The sequence below is a fragment of the Paramisgurnus dabryanus genome, chromosome 24, assembly GCF_030506205.2.
Source record: "Paramisgurnus dabryanus chromosome 24, PD_genome_1.1, whole genome shotgun sequence".
NCBI classification, from domain to species: Eukaryota; Metazoa; Chordata; class Actinopteri; order Cypriniformes; family Cobitidae; genus Paramisgurnus; species Paramisgurnus dabryanus.
The window spans coordinates 22320934-22339789 of record NC_133360.1 but is presented as its reverse complement, the minus strand read 5'-3'; the positions used below and the strand labels follow the sequence as shown (position 1 = coordinate 22339789).

General features: G+C 36.9%; 2 protein-coding genes across 5 annotated transcripts; one reads left to right on the top strand and one right to left on the bottom strand.

The window, feature by feature from the left end:
* Positions 1-1833: 1833 nt before the first annotated feature.
* Positions 1834-5711, bottom strand: LOC135741214 (fetuin-B). 2 transcript variants are annotated; one of them, XM_065259878.2, is made up of 7 exons: positions 5453-5711; positions 5150-5293; positions 4974-5052; positions 4662-4828; positions 4454-4567; positions 2759-2854; positions 1834-2274 (listed from the first exon to the last, which is right to left on the bottom strand). In XM_065259878.2, the coding sequence occupies exons 1-7, from the start codon at positions 5708-5710 to the stop codon at positions 2137-2139; spliced, it is 996 nt and encodes a 331-aa protein (XP_065115950.1). In that variant the 5' UTR covers position 5711; the 3' UTR covers positions 1834-2136. The 2 variants fall into 2 exon arrangements, with proteins under 2 accessions (XP_065115950.1, XP_065115951.1); XM_065259879.2 differs by having other exon boundaries at positions 5150-5263.
* A 954-nt stretch (positions 5712-6665) lies between these two features.
* Positions 6666-18672, top strand: rcor3 (REST corepressor 3). 3 transcript variants are annotated; one of them, XM_065259474.1, is made up of 12 exons: positions 6666-6885; positions 6991-7047; positions 14226-14303; positions 14384-14436; positions 14510-14671; positions 15144-15268; positions 15373-15451; positions 15779-15997; positions 16383-16460; positions 16671-16728; positions 16802-17037; positions 17160-18672. In XM_065259474.1, exons 1-12 carry the CDS (start codon positions 6762-6764, stop codon positions 17511-17513), a joined length of 1623 nt encoding a protein of 540 aa, XP_065115546.1. In that variant the 5' UTR covers positions 6666-6761; the 3' UTR covers positions 17514-18672. The 3 variants fall into 3 exon arrangements, with proteins under 3 accessions (XP_065115546.1, XP_073669635.1, XP_065115547.1); XM_073813534.1 differs by lacking the exon at positions 6991-7047; XM_065259475.1 differs by lacking the exon at positions 16802-17037.
* Positions 18673-18856: the final 184 nt, after the last annotated feature.

Below are 18856 nucleotides of genomic sequence, written 5' to 3'. Positions count from 1 at the left end.
ACAGTAGGCGGGGCACTGCGGATAGGAAGTTGTTTGTAATTGGTCACGTACGAGAGGTTTAAATAAACGTTCTTCTGTTTTTTTACTCTTGATAGTGTACTTCGATTGAAAGTCTTTTTAAGTTGGTCACTGAGTGACATTATTTAGGTGTACTATATAGTATATTTGTCCAAGCAACTACTGTATCGCATTACCGCGATTACATAATCACGTGGTTGCTGATTTTTTTCTCAGCGCTGCAGATGTTGGATCAATCATAAGCAAATGTGATTCATAAGGATCATTGCAATGGACGGGGAGTATTTGCAAATGCGCTGTTAAAACGAATCGTTTGATTTTACAGATTTAAAATATTATGCTTTAAAGTACAAGGATTTCCAAAAATAACTAAAAGCGTCCTGACGTTTGAATTAAGGTAAAAAACGGATGATTCGCTTTTTTAAACCGTCACGCGCCCCCTGGAGGACAAATACATATGACCTGAGAATATGTGCGCTCGAGCATCATAACTTGTAACAGTGTGATCGTGTCTTGTGATGATCAGGCCAAAGTTATTAACACTGTCACCCCTTCTCAGTTAATCAATAACTGATACTAAAAATATCAGAGAAATAAACAGCCGAATAAAACTTTCTTTTGCGTAAACCCATACGGCAAAAATATTTTTAATAAATGTTTTAAATATATGCTAAAAACATTTTGTAGAAAGTAAAGCTTAATTAAATATATTTTTGTATTAGAAAATATATTTAGTTTTAACCTTAATCTGTTAACGTCAAAGTAGACTTCCTGTGGCGCCGCTAGAACGAACTGACAGGCGGATGACGTTAAAGTGCCGCGAGAGCGATACGAAATACATTATTTCTCTAATCGTTCTCGCGGTACTTTGACGTCATCCGACTGTCGGTTCTTGCAGCGCCGTGAAGTCGAACAAGCCTAATGTATTTCAGGGGCAACACATTTCTAATTTTACAACCAATAAACCAAAAAATATATTTTTTCAGCCAAAATATCAAAGTTTTATAAAATATTAAATTCTAAGTATATTTTTTGCAGTTGAGCAGTTTAAACCTGTTATGTTTACAGATTTATAACACACATTTTTTTTTCAATGTTAATATAAATGTTTTTATATATATATATATATATATATTTTAATATATTTCAAACTATACAATAAAATGAGCAAAAAATATATTGGCAAAACAATTTTCCATATGGAAACATTTCACTTCCTTAGCTATTAATAAGATCTAACGTTGATAGGTTCCTTTCATTGTTTATTACTGATCTAGCAAGCACGTAAAGTTCTATTCCTCTTTCATTCAAAAGATAAAAATAGGAACCATAAACTGAATTTTGACTTCTGCTTCCTGCCGCACCTGCACCATCAGAGAAACTTAAATTCATAAGTCTTTATCATACAAGAATGCATTAGATTTAGTTTGACACTGATGTTATGTCCTGGTTTTGCCATTGTCCTATGTTTCTGGATGACTATTCAGACTCATTTGCTGTGTTATCCTTGCCTGCATGTTTAATGGCAATGTTCTTTTGTTGCTATAATAATAATAATAATAATAATAATAATAATGCTATGCATGATGGCTGGTGAATAACTATAGTTCCTTTACTGTGCAGATGAAGTGAAGATTGCCTAGGTGACAGAAATGGAGAGAGCACATGCCTCACGTTATGTTCAGAATCCAGATGATTTATTCCACATACATGGAGGAGATAAAGGGGGATTGCCTGATTTGTGTGCAATGGTTATAAATGAGGCACCTGAGTGTTTCTGTGAGGAGAAATGTCCTGAGATGTGACTGAAGCTCATTGAAGGTTTCAGCTTTTTAATCCATCATCTGGCCCTCGAACACATGACAGTTATTAACTAACAACATTTGCTCTCTGATACTGGTGGTCTGTAACAGTTTGATTAGTATCACATGCCAAGTCTTGAGATAGTCATGCCAAAATATTTAACAGTGAGAGCCATCGTTTGCTCACGTTTATTTTCTCATTGTAAAATGATTTTAATCCTACTGTAGTTCAGTGTATTTAACACCATATCCACTTGTTACTATAAAGTATATAGTAAAAATCTAAGTAATATAGTAAAAAATAGCACTATGATGGTCAGGACAATGCAAGATTGTGTCGTCTTGCTTCAGGACAGTAACTGGCCACTGGTCGCGCTCTGGGTGAAGGCTGGTTGGGCGGAGGAGAGAGGACTTGTATTAATCCAAGAGGTCCAGAGGTTCCTTGTTGAATTCTCTAGAGTACCAAAAAAAAAAAAAAAATGTATTAAATACACCAAGTGAATTAATTACTTTTTCAACTGGTTGATACACAACAGTATAAAAATCACTGACTTTAAAGAAATAAAAAATCTATTATTATTTACTCATTCTCATGTTGTTTATGACTTCCAGGTGTATATAACTTAATTTCTTCATCTGAACACAGTTATATAAAATACAATTCTGGCTCTTCCTCATTTTCTGACATCATAATGAACAGTTAACAGTATCTGCGTTCCTCCCACGGGTCGGTAGGCATTTATATATGTGGTTCATAAACGCATCCATAATGAATGTTTTAAAGAAGTAACAAAAACAGCCCGCTAACCTCTGCACGTAGGGTACTGTCATGTCATTTACAGTAATAAACATATATAATTTGGTCACATTGCACTACTACTCAATCAAGCAGAATATACTATAGTAACACCACTATCTTTAAAAGGAAAATCACCCACCGCAGGTTGATAGATTTCACATTTCACCTCGACAGGAACTTTGACTTCAAGTCCATCATCAGCCGTGATGTGTGAACCAGTGCAAAACCCAGTGTGCTTTAAGATAAAAGTTTGATATCAATTGGTGAGAAAAAGGAGTTTATATTTTAGATTTTCTTTTAAAAAAGTGGGAATTCTAGTGCATTCTAGTGCAGAACGTTCCTACAGTCAAGTGTTCCCGTAGCTGAGCAACAAAATTGCATTAGCAGTGCAAGCAGGGGCATGTTTACCATTTTGGGGGCCCTAAGCAAAGTCCAATGACCTGGGCCCCAACATTGACTTTCCTTTAAATTGCACAACATTCAAACATATATATAAACCATTTGTGTCTATACATGTGCTGTCTTGACAGTGGTTTTCAGACGTATGGTTTGGATATGCACCTAGACAAAACTTCTCAAACAATTGGCCCCACGCAATTGTGTGCTTTGGGTGGTGGGTAAACACGCTACTGAGTGCAAGAGGTCATGATACCAGGAAACACACATACTGATAAAATGTATAGCTTGAATGCACTGTAAGTCAGGAGATTGAGATTAAGCCAGTAGGGGGAGCAAAATAGGTGCAAAACCACTTGTTTAAAATCCCCCACCCTAATAGAGCTATCTGAGAGAGGTTTTTAGGAAGCTAAGGCATTACAGACCCAAACAAAAAAATGTTTGTCTACACATCACAGAACAAGGATAAATACACCGTTAAATCATTCCATGTCACCTTTAAGGATAAATGTTGGTAGCCTTGTTTATCCCAGGAATCCCAATAATTCATTAGTTCGCTCAGCATTTCCCAGCTGGTAAAGTATTGCCTCATCCCATTCCCAACTACCCTTGAACGATCTTTCTCCTGAAGGAATGTATGTATCCTACTAGTAACAGACTCCAATGATTTTGAGACTGCTGAGGCCCTCATCCACAATAACAACTTTGAAATATCAGAAGTCATATCTGACATAGGACCTCAATCCATGTTCTTTCTAGGTGTGTCAGTGAGTTTGGTCAGAGCTCTGTTCGTTGCTTGCTGGAGTTTTTGTTGTTGTTTTACCGAGATGTTTGTTTCTAACACGTTGAAACTTAAGGTACGTACCAAAGCTATACTGTATGTATTTTCTAGCTGAAATTATATGCATTTATGTGATTGCCCCCCTCTGTATTTCAGACGCCACCTTATCAGCGCTCGACGGGTGCCGGCACGGCCTCTACAACTGTGTTTGTCTTCTTGTTTACATCAGTTAACATCTAAATCAATCCAACTAAATCACAGAGCATTCAAGTGCAAAAAAAATAAGTAGAAACCTCTAACATGAACACACTTTAGTGGGAGCACACATTCGTTTTTTCAAGGAACATAAGTAATATTTTAACTCAATACCCTTCTGGAAAAACCAGCATACCAGCAAGACCAGCATATGTTGTGTTTTGGTGCTGGTTTGCTAGTGAACACCAGCTAAACCAGCACCAACATCCCATGCTGGTCATACCAGCAAGACCAGCATATGTTGTGTTTTGGTGCTGGTATGGTGGTATAAACCAGCATAGACCAGCATAATTCCCTTGCTGGTTTGATGCTGGTTTTTTCAACAGGGTATTTTCCGACTCTCACTGGGTCTCCTTGGCTCTGCAAGTTTAGTTTTGTAATGGTTTGTGATTAAGTGCTTACAGCTGACTCCGAGTCCTTGAGCTTGCATTGTGTGAGGTCAATATCAGGAGTGTTTTTCTTGCAGTCTGTCTCTTGAATAGTGAACTCCACGAAGTAAGAAGGTCCCACAACCCACTGCAAAACACACAGTCAGCGCTTTTCATTGTCACCTCTGCATGTATTTGCATAAGCACTAGATTGATTGATTGATTGACTGATGTTGACATACCTGCATGCTGGCCGCTGTTATATTCAGAAGAGCAAAGTAAGAAGGAGAACTGTTCTCTTTGTTAAATTTCTGTAGCGCCAGCTTTGTAGTGTCAGTTATAACTGGATCATCTAACTTCTCTGCAGTTGGACAGTCGGGGCAAGTTTGTACTATAGCTGTAGCTGCCACTGTAAAGTAAAAGTTATTGTGTTTTATATCTAAAAAAATTCGTATTTGTTTGCAAGCAACTTTTGCCACCGCTAATATGGCAGCGGCGTTACAGACCAATGCATGGTCTAGTTATTTCTTATGTCTATGGTTACAGTACCAGACCTTGTTGAATAGTGCAGTTGTAATTCTGAACTTTGATGGTGCTCTCAATGGAAACAGATGCCTCACACGTCCCATAAACCTAGCAGACAAAATAGTTTACATAATAAAATCAAATCAGACATGAATTAAAATATGTCTGTCCATTACTGAAGCTCTCATAAAGTTATAGACCATACCGGTAGATCACCAACCCCTTTAACAGCACACGATTTCCGTGTCCTCTTGCTGATCACATGACACTTTGTTTCCAGCACATCTATTGTCAGCTGTAAATGCATCACACCTTCTACCTGACTCAAAAAATCAAATCCAGTGAACCTCTAACATCCAAACAAATAAAAAGGAAATAGGAAAAGGAAACCGATTATCAAGGTTAAAAATGCTTGAATCCCAAGGAAAGTGTTGAAAAGACTTGCATAGACTATAAAACAGTATTCAATGTACAAGGAAAATATATTATTAGTATAGCATAAACTCACCTTTCTATCCTGTTTGACATCATAGATTCGGTTAAGTAAGAGGATATAACCCTCCTGTCTGTCTGCATTGATCTGCTCTACGGTCTCCTCAGCCGCTTTCACCACAGCATCGTCCTGGCACGTCACTGGCATGACAGAGCCCATGCCATACTGCCAAAAAACACACATGATTGACACCAGAAAGAAAACATCCATCTTAATCCCTATACAGTATCTGGAGAAATGACAGAGATGAAAAACACAGTGAACTTTCACCATCAGGCAGCTATCAGCAAACAGTGTTTATCAGGCACTGCTCTGTACGTCTGCGCACTGGTAAACAGTGATGCAATCCACTTAAAAACAACAAAGTACTAACAAATATATTAAGAAAGTGTGAAGTTTGTGTAAACACAGTGAAGTTTGCTTTTATCTCTTTTTGCTAATTGATTTTTGTCTGATTTATCATGTGTTTTGTAGGAAAGTTAAACGTCCAGCAAGTGTAGTACCATTTAAATCATCAATATGTCTGCGTTATTTTAGGTTTGGGTAACAGACAGCGGAAGTGTTATGTTAGTTCCAGAGGAAAACTGCATGGCCCTGCATTTTAAACACTTTATTTTTCTTGCTTGTTACATCATTTTTTCTATTCAATTTTTTTATCAATGTCATGACTTTTTGTCACAGAAGATGGAAATGCAACTCAAAATAAAAATTTGACTTATTAAGAACACAATGGCATAAAATTTTAAATGTTTGACATATTTGTCAATAACTTAAATGCAGGTCTTCTATACAAAGGCTTTCTGATAGAACCGTATGAATTCGCAATAATTTTATTGCAAATAAATAGGCTATATTGCTGTATTTTTTTATATTCTACTCACTAAGTGTATTAATAAAGATCATCATTGTGGTAAATGTTAAATGTAATGTATTTTCAAGTAAAACGAATCAAAATGAAAAATATTTTCTATCTCTGAAACACTGGCGCAGAAGAGGGCCGCATTACATATGGGTTTACCTTTATCCGAATTACCTCCGCGAGGAAATGCAGACCTCGTCACTCTGTTATTTTATCTGTAAACACAGAACAAAAATCCTGCCAACACGTCGATTTACTTTAAACACGAGTTGAAACACGCAACAGATGTGGATGATGAAGACACAGAGAGTGAAGCTCAGGAAACATTAATGTGATCGAGCGGAGGGATACCGCGCGGCACAGCGGCGCAGCTGCGCAGAGTCACAGCACAGAGCGACTCGATAATCGCTGTAGTGTTTACATATAGTTTCGTTTTTATTTGCATTATTAACACCAATCGCGACAATGCCCGGAATGATGGACAAAGGGTCGGAGTATTTGGGGAAAGGCCGCACCAATGGCACGAAAAGCCCATCGAGTGCCTCAAACGGACATTTTACAGACGAGAGCGGCAGTGACGACGAGCACGGTATAGCCTCGAACACCACCGAAGATCTGTCTTTTAAAAACCTTACATTTTAAGCGCTAATAACTTACAAACTTTAACGATAGCACTTTTATTTTTATTTTACAGATGTTGGCATGCGCGTGGGGTCGGATTATCAAGCTAACATTCCTGAGTTTGATCCGGGTATGAGACGGCTTTATATACAGCTTATAAGAACCTGACTGACTGACCGACTGGCTGTGGTAGCCTCGGTTCAGATAGCGCTCCGCTTATTTATCATAACAAACCAAAAGAAGTTGATGTTATTAAGTGTCTTTCAATAGTTTTCGGTGTCGGACGCTAAAATATGTTTGTATAAATAGTTTTCTTCCGCTAGCGCGTAACTTACATGTTTAGCCATGAAGCGTCTGTGAAAGACTATTAGCTTTTTCGCTTAGCCGCCCGCCCGCTAATAAACAACAAAACTTCATGTCATGACAAATTAACTTTATGAAATTAAATATGATTTACATTTAACTTTGCTGTGTGTTCATTAACAAATTCACAATTTAATGTATAGAATATTACGTGTTGTGAAAACGCTTTTGAAGTCCTTAATCTAAAGACTATACTGAACTGTATCCAGTATGTAAATGTAAGAAAATTAAAGTTTAACATGAAAATCATAAAATTCTAATTAGGGAACGTTAAAGAACATATGCAGACTTTTAGTTTAAATAATTCATATTATATTAGTATTAAATATTTCATATACTAAACTGCCTATAAGAATTTGAAATGGATTCATATATGTTTCATTATAATTAAATAATTTTATTTTTGTGAAAAGTACTGGTGGAAGAACATTTCCCCAGAATGCTAGGCAAAACCATGGTAAGACAATTTAAATTAACACATAACAGTAATCCATCTACCCTTAGAATACTAGGTATTGATCATGTTCATAAGACTATTAGAAAGGAAATTGAGAACTTTTTTTGGATTTATAAATTAAGTTTGTGTTGTTAAGTTTGAAATTATATTATATTGGTGAATATTAAATGCTATAGAGATGTTGGTCACATGACAACTGTTGACTACTGGCATGACTTTTAACATGCACCCTTATAATCCGATTATAGTGGGTAGGGATGTCAATTTATAAAATTTCCCATGTTTGATGATTGTTTAAATTACTGATCAATCAGTTGAATACTCATTAACTGTAATAGTGCAATAAGCCTTTACAGCAGTGGCATATATGGCCAGGGGCGCTGAAAAGGGGGGGTAAACAATGACGATTCTCGGGGCCCACGAGTAAGAGCGGGCCCAGAGAAGCCCCCAAAATTGTGGTGCTAAAAATATTTAATAGTAAAAATGATTAACTTTTGTCTTCTAATTCTATTTGCTGTTTCCTGGTATCAAAAAAATTTCTTTGTTTAGGAAACACAAAAGTCTGTGGGCCCCTTCCCCCCTCTCAATTATCATAAAATGGTTCAGTCCGCCCAAATTGTATAATCCAGGCAACACAGCTTTACTTCACTTATAGCGCTGGCAGAATATCAACTTGAGGAAAAGTCAGGGAGCAGCAACGCTTTATGATTTATTTAGACAAAGTTATTGACTATGCAAATTTCAAAATGGTCAAAATGACGCCTTGTTCGTTCTTGTGTTTAAGATAATTACCACACTGCAAAAAATGATTTTCAGGAAAACAATTCTTAGTATTTTTTTATTTTTTATAAAAATATCTAAAATTTCTTAAATAAAGATGCTTTTTCGGGATGAGCAAAACGACCTTTTAATCTAGTTTTTAGACCAAAAATATTAAATTAAGTGATTTTGTGTATAAAACAAGCAAAAAAATCTGCCAATGGGGTAAGCAAATTTTTTTTTCTTAAACACTAAATTTGAAAAATTAGCTTACCCCTTTGCCAGATTTTTTTGCTTGTTTTATGCACAAAATACCTTGAATGTAATATTTTTGGTCTTAAAGGAATAGTCTACTCATTTTCAATATTAAAATATGTTATTACCTTAACTAAGAAGAGTTGATACATCCCTCTATCATCTTAGTGCGTGCACGTAAGCGCTGGGGCGCGTTGCGACACTTCGATAGCATTTAGCTTAGCCCCATTCATTCAATGGTACCACTCAGAGATAAAGTTAGAAGTGACCAAACACATCAACGTTTTTCCTATTTAAGACGAGTAGTTATACGAGCAAGTTTGGTGGTACAAAATAAAATGTAGCGCTTTTCTAAGTGGATTTAATAGAGGAACTATATTGTATGGCGGAACAGCACTTTTGGGAGTACTTCAACTCGGCGCAGTAACACCCTCCATCTCCCATTACGAGAGGGAGAAGGGGAGCGGATTTTTCAGGCGAGTTGAAGTACTCCCAAAAGTGCTGTTCCGCCATACAATATAGTTCCTCTTTTAAATCTGCTTAGAAAAGCGCTACGTTTTATTTTGTACCACCAAACTTGCTCGTGTAACTACTCGTCTTAAATAGGAAAAACGTTGATGTGTTTGGTCACTTCTAGGGGTGCAACGGGTCACAAAACTCACGGTTCGGATCACATTACGGATTTTGAGGCACGGATCGGATCATTTTTCGGATCAGCAAAAAAAAAAGTATGGGAAAATTCTAATAACAAATCAAGAAATTACAAACATTTATAAAAAGAACAAGGTTGCACATTAAGTAAGGTCTAAAATTATTAGTTACAGAAATCAAATGAATAATAACACTGCATTTATTGTATTAATTAAATGTAATTATTATTTTTTTAAAGCTTCAGAAGTGATTTTCTCTTTGTCTTGGGTTGTTTGATTAACATTAATGACACAGACTTAAGTAGGTCAATTGAGCTTACTGTCTCTTTAAGACCAAATGTGCACAGACTGCATCTCTCTGTTTGTGCACTACCGAGTCCCCTTAAACGAGCGCACAGACACAGACAAAGGGTGAATTACAGACGGCGCAGCATTACAGTCGTCCCACATAAAAACGTTACGTTGTTTTTCATTGCTCTATTAGCCAAATGTATTTTAATACACTACAGTATGAGAGAGAGTAGCGCAACTCTCTGAAATTTAAACATCAAGAGTTCTGATCTTTGAAGGATGATTACGTCTGACTCGAGCTGGACCGGACGCATTCAACCGCACGCGTGCGTTTGTGCGTAAAGTAAACTGCTCACTTTAGCGCCGTTTTGCAGTTAAACTGTTTAAAATCACTTGAATGTTAACATTTGCAAACCTTTATAACACTTACAAATTATAAACTTTCCCTATTTAAATTTGCGTATTAATCCGCGAATCACATGCGAGCCGAACCGTGGGTCGTGATCCGTACGGATCACGGATCAACTGCGATCCGTTGCACCACTAGTCACTTCTAACTTTATCTCTGAGTGGTACCATTGAATGAATGGGGCTAAGCTAAATGCTATCGAAGTGTCGCAGCGCGCTCCAGCGCTTACGTGCACGCACACAGATGATAGAGGGATGTATCAACTAGGGATGCACCGAATATTCGGCCACCGAAAATTTTCGGCCGAAAATAGCCCAAAAGAGCATTTTCGGCTTTCGGCCGAAAGACTTTTATCACCGAAACAATACGGCCGAAATGTTTTGATGACGCAAACAGAAAGCGCGCCCTGCACGTGCTTGTCTGAAGCAACATGTATGCGGCGTGGATGTATTTAACCACAAAAAGGCGCTAAAGTACGCACAGAGGCACATGCGGTTGTGTCCGGTCCAGACGTGATCATCACAGTAAGTACGCCGTTCAAAGATCAGAACTCTTGATGTGTAAACTTTAGAGAGAGTCGCGCAAATGTGTCTCATACTGTATAGTCCATTAACATACATGTGCTGAATAAAGCAATGACAAACAACGTAACGTTTTTATGCTGCGCTGTTTGGGATTCGCCTTCGTTCTCTGTGTGCGCGCGCGTTTAAGTGCCCTCAATAGTGCACACACGAGTGAGACGCAAACAAGCGAACGTAAAATCTTTCTGTTATTGACAGGGCACATATAAACAAAATTATCTCCAAAGTATTCTTTTTCTAATAAAAACATTTGTTTATGTCTTAAGTGTATGTATAGATTACAGTCATAAACCAGTCTCTGCTTATTTAAAGAGACACCTCAATTACTTAAGTCTAACAAAGAGACAAATAGCTCTAAAAATAATAATATATTTAATTTATACATTAAAGACAGTGTTATGACTCATTTAATTCGATTTCTGTACCTAATGCTAATGTTAGCCCTTATTAATGTGCAGCTTAATTTGTTCTTTTTTATAAATGTTTGTAATTTCTTTATTTGTTATTAGATTTTCCCCACCCCCTTTTTGCTGATCTGAAAAATAATCCGATCCGTGCCTCAAAAACTGTAATGTGATCTGAACCGTGAGTTCTGTGATCTGTCACACACCCCTAGTAAAGGTAGTACACAGTGATAGCCATAAATTTGTACTAATAATTGGCATAATAATTTATTTCGGTGTTTCGGTTTCGGTTTTTCGGCCTTGGTTTCCTCGTTTTCGGTTTCGGCCAAGAATTTTCATTCCGGTGCATCCCTAGTATCAACTCTTCTTAGTTAAGGTAATAACATATTTTAATATTTAAAATGAGTAGACTATTCCTTTAAACTAGACTTATTTTCTTGGGTCGTTTTTCTCATCAAGAAAAACATCTTAATTTAAGATTTTTTAGATATTTTTACTGAAAACAAGAAAAAATACTAAGAATTTTTTTTCTTGAAAATCATTTTTTGCAATGCATAAGTTTAAATGTTGCAGTTAAAATGACTGCTGGTGGCCGTTCTAGTGTTAAAAGTGCATGATAAGGGAACTCAATTTTCTCCCCATGTTAGGTCAAGAAAATGCTGGAAAAAATAACAATACACAGTTTTAGTTAAACGTTCAACACTGCAAAAAATGACTTTCTTAGTATTTTTGTCTTGTTTTCAGTAGAAATATCTAAAAATTCTTAAATTAAGATGCTTAAGAGCAAAATGAATTAAGTAAATGAGTCTAGTTTTAAGACAAATTAATATACAATTTAAGTGAAATTGGTCCTAAAACAAGCAAAATTATCTGCCAATGGGGTGAGAAAAAAATTGTGAAATAAGATTTATTTTTTCTTAAACACATTTTCTCACCCCATTGGTAGTCAAAATACCATAAAAGCGCATGATTTTATGTGAATTAATATGAAAAAAGTCTTAGCTGTGTTGGCGGCCCTGTCAAGATTATTTTCATGGGGCCCAAAATCCTTAGCAGCGCCCCTGTATATGGCCAATGACATAAAAGTGCACGTAAAAACGCCACCTTCCTCACGCTAATTACAATATTTTTTTTGTCTAAATAACATGCTAGTGGGACTGTAAAATGAGTCAGTGTAGTTGGTGTTTTGATAAAAATCATCAATTAAATGTCTTAATGAAATATAATGACTAATAGACAAAGTATAACTCCGCCTCATATGGGCACTCTGCACAGTCGCATGAAAGTTAGGGTGACCATACGTGCCATTCTTCCTGGACAAGTCCTTGCCAGGATTTCGGTGCATCTTCCGGAAATCGTATTTGTTGACCGCATACACCATTCAGTTAAAAACATAAGACATATAATTGTAGTTTCATTCTTGCCTTAAAATTTTACGGTTGCTTTTCTGAATTAATAATAATCCTCTATGACGTATGCGGCCGAGAAATACGACTTCCGCAAGACGAACCCGAAATCCTAGCAAGGACGCGTCCAGGGAGGATGGCACATATGGTCACCCTATGAAAGTACGTGCATCCATGACAAAATAAAAATTTCATTATCATAAAGTGTTATTTTTCTAGTTGTTCACCCCGCTTTCCGAGTCGTTGATACAACGCTTGTTGTAATTATATCCAAGAAGCACAAAGGGACCCCCAACAGTGTTTAGCGTGTAGCGCCTTAGCCAGTCAATAATGATGATCAATGATATGTTGCAGGCGTTCAGAGTGTAACGACAGTCATTTACAGTTTACATTTTAGTTTCTTGCCAGAATTTAAGATTACATTTTAATCTGTTAAAAATTAAAAATGGCTTCTGGTCTCCTTCCCTGTGTATAGCAGCGTTGCTATGCTAATCTTGCAGGCTTCCCTGAAGAGGGTCTTTGCTTTCAGTAACAGTGTTTGCATTTTTTGTATCGGACCCTATCAAATCCACTGCGGATGCCATTTTGTTGCGTTAGCAGCCAGCCTCGTCTCGCATGATGTTTAACTTTAGTTTAACTTCTGGATGCCTGTTTCATTTTTTTCACCGGCTGTATGTGCTTGCTTTTTCGACAATCGTTTAACCATTTAATTTCTTTTTGACAATTAATCGAAGAACGATTAATTGTTAACATACCTAATAGTGGGGTTGTGGCAATATTGCGATTATACTTTAACTCGTGTAAACACAGTGCTTCGATAAAAATAATGCAATTAAGCTCATAATTGCAGGAAGTATTATGCTATTAAAACAGTTGTCGTGCACCGTTTTTAATCGCAGTATGCATCCATGTAAACACTTTAATTGCTTTTATACCGCACTAACTAAAGTGCGCATGTGTTTTTGTCACGCATCTTAAGTGCAAATTCATTTTAAACTTGACGTTAGGAAGTTTTCCCTGTACTCTTTCAACACGACTCACTGTCAGCAGTCCCCCTTCATCGAGAAACAGCTCAAAAACGTGATATATCGGCACATAAAACCGTTACAGGCACCGTCATAATAATTCCGTCTTTTTCACAGCACTTAATAATAAAAATGCATCGACAAAAAAGTTTAGTCATGTAACAGAATTAAATTAAAACAGTGGGCAGTATATGCGAGTTCTTCATTTGTGCTCTGCATTGGGCTTTTGTGTGAATAATAGCACAAACATTAGTGAAAAATCAGAAAATTAAAACTGCATGTAAACAGGAGTTTAGAGGTTAATTCTAGTTATGTAAACATCTTACTGCGATTAAGTACTTACTCTGATTATTGGAAATAATCGCATTATTGGTGTAAATTTCGATGATATAGTATAAATCCGATATCTATGTAAATGTGTATAAACTGCAAAGAATTGAATTTGTAGTATCTACAAAGCCTATGAAGTCTCCTCCTATAAAGCAATATAATATATAAAAAATCATGCAATGCGCATGTTAATGAGAAACTGTGATGATGATAATAATAACTATTGCCAACTATCTATCGGCACAACCCTAATTTACCTATTACAATCTAATCAATGATTTAATTTATGATATACATGATGAAATATGTTTCTCTTTTAATTAAACATTTATCCATGTAAAATTCTCTGTTCATGTTTTATTGTGTTGGGATTTTTAGGATCTATGAAGTACAGTGATAAGGACAGTGGAGGAATGTTGGTTTGGTCACCATATCACGCAATAGTTGACTCTAAGTGTATGTACACATCCATTTTTCTGTTGATATTTTTCATTGTGAATGCACATGCATCTAACACTTTAAATGTTTTTCCACAGTGGATGAGTACATTGCAATTGCAAAAGAAAAGCATGGGTACAATGTTGAGCAGGTGAGTTAACAAAACAGGGCCTTTAAAGAATTACTTGATGTATGCTCGTCTTATTGTTGACTGTTACATACAGGCTTTAGGCATGTTGTTCTGGCATAAACACAACATTGAGAAGTCTCTGGCCGATCTTCCAAACTTCACACCCTTCCCTGATGAGTGGACAGTAGAGGATAAGGTGTTATTTGAACAAGCCTTCAGTTTTCATGGGAAGAGCTTCCATAGGATTCAGCAGATGGTAAGTCGTAAGATGGTGGTGTTTCAGTGTTAGATCCACTTTGATAGACTTGTAGTGTGTTTGTGTACATGTAAAAGTTAAAATTAGTGTAGAAAAACTGTTTTTAGGTAACATTACTTTGCTACTCCATGTCGCTGCCAGTCTGAATGCAGCTTTCTAAACCAGCTTTCCAGATATAGGTGAAACTAGTAGTATCAAAATATGTTTGTGTATGTGTGCACTATCAAACAGACAGCAATGTTTACTGACCTTTTAGTATACAAATTTAAACTAAAATAATTTATTAGTTTATTTTGTTTTATAATATTTTTTGGAGAAAATGAGCTTTAAAAATTTTCTAAAATCCAATTGGGCTGACAAGTAGTCAATTTTATTTCTTCTTTCACTGTGAATTAAATTTTTTCTGCAATGTTCTTGACATCTTAAATGTTTTTTTTCCACATTGATAACAGAATTTGATCATTTATTGTAGTTGCCAGACAAATCCATTTCCAGTCTTGTGAAGTACTACTATTCTTGGAAAAAAACACGATCCCGGACCAGCCTCATGGATCGACAAGCACGAAAGCTGGCAAGCCGGAGTAATCAAGATGAAAGGTTATTTTTCCATTTAATGACCCCTTTTTTGTCATTTCTCATGGTTGGTGCAGTGCTGTTTTGTTTCCTAAAATGATGCTATGGCGTTATTTATGTTGTTTTAGTGAGGAAGAAATGGAAGATGCAAACCCTATTGAAGCAAACGACAGTGATTACGACCCAACGAAAGAGGCAAAAAAGGAGGTACCAAAATTTTGCATTCATTTATTACTTAAGATTAGAGAGTCCATGCCGCAAGAGTCTATGACACATGCAATACAAGTTCAGGTGTGAGAAGAAGTCTTTGGACGATAGTATCGTCTATCGGCCCAACCCTATAGGGCAGGATTTTGTCATTGGAAAATGTATTGGATGAAGTCAGCTGGTAGAGCTAGTTGGTACATTTATTGAAGGTTTATTAAGACAAAGTATTTTATTAATATGAATCATGCACAGTAAGATCAAAAATGTGTGTTGGGTAAGAAATGTGTTCATGTCATGAAAGGTAATACATGCTTCTGTTTTTAATAGAGCCACACAGAGCCTCAGACAATGAGCTGTAAGATTGGAATTGGGCGCAGAGAGCACCAGACCCTTCAGCACCGTCACCACTCCCAAAGGTCCAAGTGCCGCCCACCCAAAGGCATGTACTTGACACAAGAGGATGTGGTGGCCGTCTCCTGCAGCTCCAGCGCGGCTAACACTGTCCTCCGCCAGCTGGACATGGAGCTGGTTTCACTTAAACGCCAGGTATAGGATTACAAAACTAGACTAGACTTGATGAGAAACTGAGGGCCGGTTTCCCGGACAGGTATTAGACTATTCCTAGACTAACAGTGCATTCACACGGGGCGTAAGCTTTAACGCTTCCCATTCACTTTTAATGGGTGACGTCTTTTCAAACAGTCCTCATTTCTGTCAGTAGTCTTGGTGCGTGACGTACCTGCTAATAAAAAAGTAGGCAATAAAGAGAGAATGACAGACACCTAAATAAACAGCCAAGTTTCATTTTAAGTCATTTACAGAATTTTATGAATAATTAAAACCGCAACATGTGTGAAATTTGATTTGACAAATGCAAGTGATTTAGATGCATTGAAGAGGATTGATTTGTTAGTTTTTTGCTTTTTTTTAGGTTCAAAATGCCAAACAGTTAAACAGTGGCCTTAAACAACAGATTGAAAATGGAATTGATGAATGTCGATTGGCTGAGGTAAAGCATTTGTGTCTACAATGTTTGGCTTCCATCAGAAGTACCTGCGCATACGGGCTCAAGCACTTAATTTATACTATTTTTGCCCTTGTATTTATTTTAAAAGTGAGAGTATCGCAGATTCATAAGCGATTTAACGCAGCTTACGCAGTGACTTTCTGCTTACATATTACTGTCATCCGTTTAACAACTGTTGCATTTTTGTTTCAGTGCACCCAAAAAATTAACGCCCGCTGGACAACAGATGAGCAGCTCTTAGCTGTACAAGGTGAATTCAATTTCAGACGTTACATTCACAATTGTTAATTCCCAAATTGTAATCCTTAAAATCCTTTTTGCAGGTGTACGAAAGTATGGGAAAGACTTTCAAGCTATTGCTGATGTGATTGGAAATAAAACAGTGGGGCAGGTGAAAAATTTCTTTGTGAACTATCGACGACGATTTAACCTGGATGAAGTGCTTCAGGAGTGGGAGGCTGAACAGGGAACTCCAAACGGAGAAAGTGTCCTATCTGCCGAAGATGGCAAAAACAGCAACAGTTCCTCTGGAAAGAGCACAGATGAGGAAGAGGATGAGGTATGGCTTTATATACATATAAGATTGCGATTCAACAACAAAGCGGTGGCAGCAGCGAAAAGACAGACGTAGAAAACTTGCATTGCTCTTTATGAATTAATTCAACTTACTTTCTTTGTTAGGGTCAGGTGACTCCAGCGTCTGGTCCGTCTCCTGTAGCCACCTCATCATCAGCTTTAACCGCAGCCAGCAGCTCCACCTCTCTAAACCAGCCTCCACCGCTGCTGCGTCCATCACTTCCTGCTACCCCCGCATTACACCGTCAGCCTCCACCTCTGCAGCAGCAGGCTCGCTTTCTTCAGCCCCGTCCAGCCCTAAACCAGCCACCGCCACTTATTCGACCCTCCAACCCGCTCCCTCCACGTCTTAACCCCAGACCCGCAGCACCGGCGTCCAGCTCCGCCAGCACAGTGCCGGGTCAGCAGCCGCCCAGTCTGGTGGGCATCCAGTCAGAATCGCCCTCCTCTCTGCACTGATCAGTTTTTATATATAATTGATTTAAGGAGTAGTACTGATGTGAATACTGAAGAAATTGATAATTAAGTTAAGTTTTACACTGTATATATATTAGGTAACTGTTATTTATTTGAATGATTTACAGATTAGATTTTGTTATCATGTATTGTACGTCACCTCATGGAAAACTTACGAATATTACTGTGATATTATCTACATTTTTGGCACTTTTGCTGGTCATTTCACATGCCCAAATACATTTCAATGTCGTACCGTTTCAAATGAAGAGGCTAGGTTGTCTTGTTGTTGTTGTTTATTTTCTTCGTGCTTTATTTTTTAATTCTTGGTGCTATCGACTGGTCGTTTGTCTGAAGCTTTTACACAATTTTTAGTCATCAAAGTGCCTCTAACAAATCAGAAAAATTATTATCAACAAAAATTGCTATCGAAAATCACAAAGAAATTTTACTTTGTGTCATATAGGTTAAATAGATATGTAATTGTCGTAATATATTTGTGCCCATGTTCAAACTTCAATGCCAAACTATTATCCACAGCAGATGTTTTTAGGATCGAAGCTGTTTTTACCTTTAAATTACAGATAATGAGCTATTTGGGTTTTGCAGAAGAATTTTTTTTATATGGGTTTGAAGGCTGTAAGAGTATATGAAGGAATAATGATAGAATTTGAATTTAACTTTTTCTTTCATGTTTTTGACTGAAACTGAATTGTATTTATATTTAAATAAGATGTTTCTCAGACAAAAGACAGTGAATGACTTGAGTGTGACCTACTGTCTTTAAATACATTTTAAACGGAATGACATTCATTTCAGAGGACAATTGTGCTGTTTCATAAACATACACACAGGGGGCGCTACAACAACAAAAGAATTAAAAGTGAGTTGATTTCATCATCAGCTCGTCTATGTGAAGTTGTATTTGATCTTATTATGAATGAATGCAAATTACTTTCATCATAATGAACGTTAGGACGATTTAAAAAATGTTTTTATTTTATATGATGATTTCCTTGCTGTTTTATTATTATGAGAGGTTTTATAGCCCTGTAGTCTTGATGGGATTATATATATGAAGTTTGTACCGGAGCATGTTTATATGTGTAAAGTGTCGTGTGTTTGTTATATTGAGGTATTAAACACTTCCACTTTAAACAGATTCTGTTTTCATGTATTACTCTTTTTTTTTACTGTTATGACAGGAACATTAAATTATTTAGGAGCCCTGAATTTGAATTCACTGCGTTCCTATTTAACATAATTGTGTGTGATTCCCTACTGTGTGGTTTTCCTCACTTTGGAAAAAGTGTCTGTTTAATGCGTACATGTAAATGACAGGTGCA

Excerpts from the sequence above, each read along its gene's own strand:
- rcor3 (XM_065259474.1), top strand. The coding sequence starts at position 6,762 with ATGCCCGGAATGATGGACAAAGGGTCGGAGTATTTGGGGAAAGGCCGC. Across the intron at positions 14,672-15,143 it reads TCCATAGGATTCAGCAGATG|TTGCCAGACAAATCCATTTC; the intron begins GTAAGTCGTAAG and ends CATTTATTGTAG. Across the intron at positions 15,269-15,372 it reads CGGAGTAATCAAGATGAAAG|TGAGGAAGAAATGGAAGATG; the intron begins GTTATTTTTCCA and ends ATGTTGTTTTAG.
- LOC135741214 (XM_065259878.2), bottom strand. The coding sequence starts at position 5,710 with ATGGTGAAAGTTCACTGTGTTTTTCATCTCTGTCATTTCTCCAGATAC. Across the intron at positions 4,829-4,973 it reads CAACTGCACTATTCAACAAG|TGGCAGCTACAGCTATAGTA; the intron begins GTCTGGTACTGT and ends TTTACTTTACAG. Across the intron at positions 2,275-2,758 it reads GTGAAATCTATCAACCTGCG|AGAATTCAACAAGGAACCTC; the intron begins GTGGGTGATTTT and ends TTGGTACTCTAG.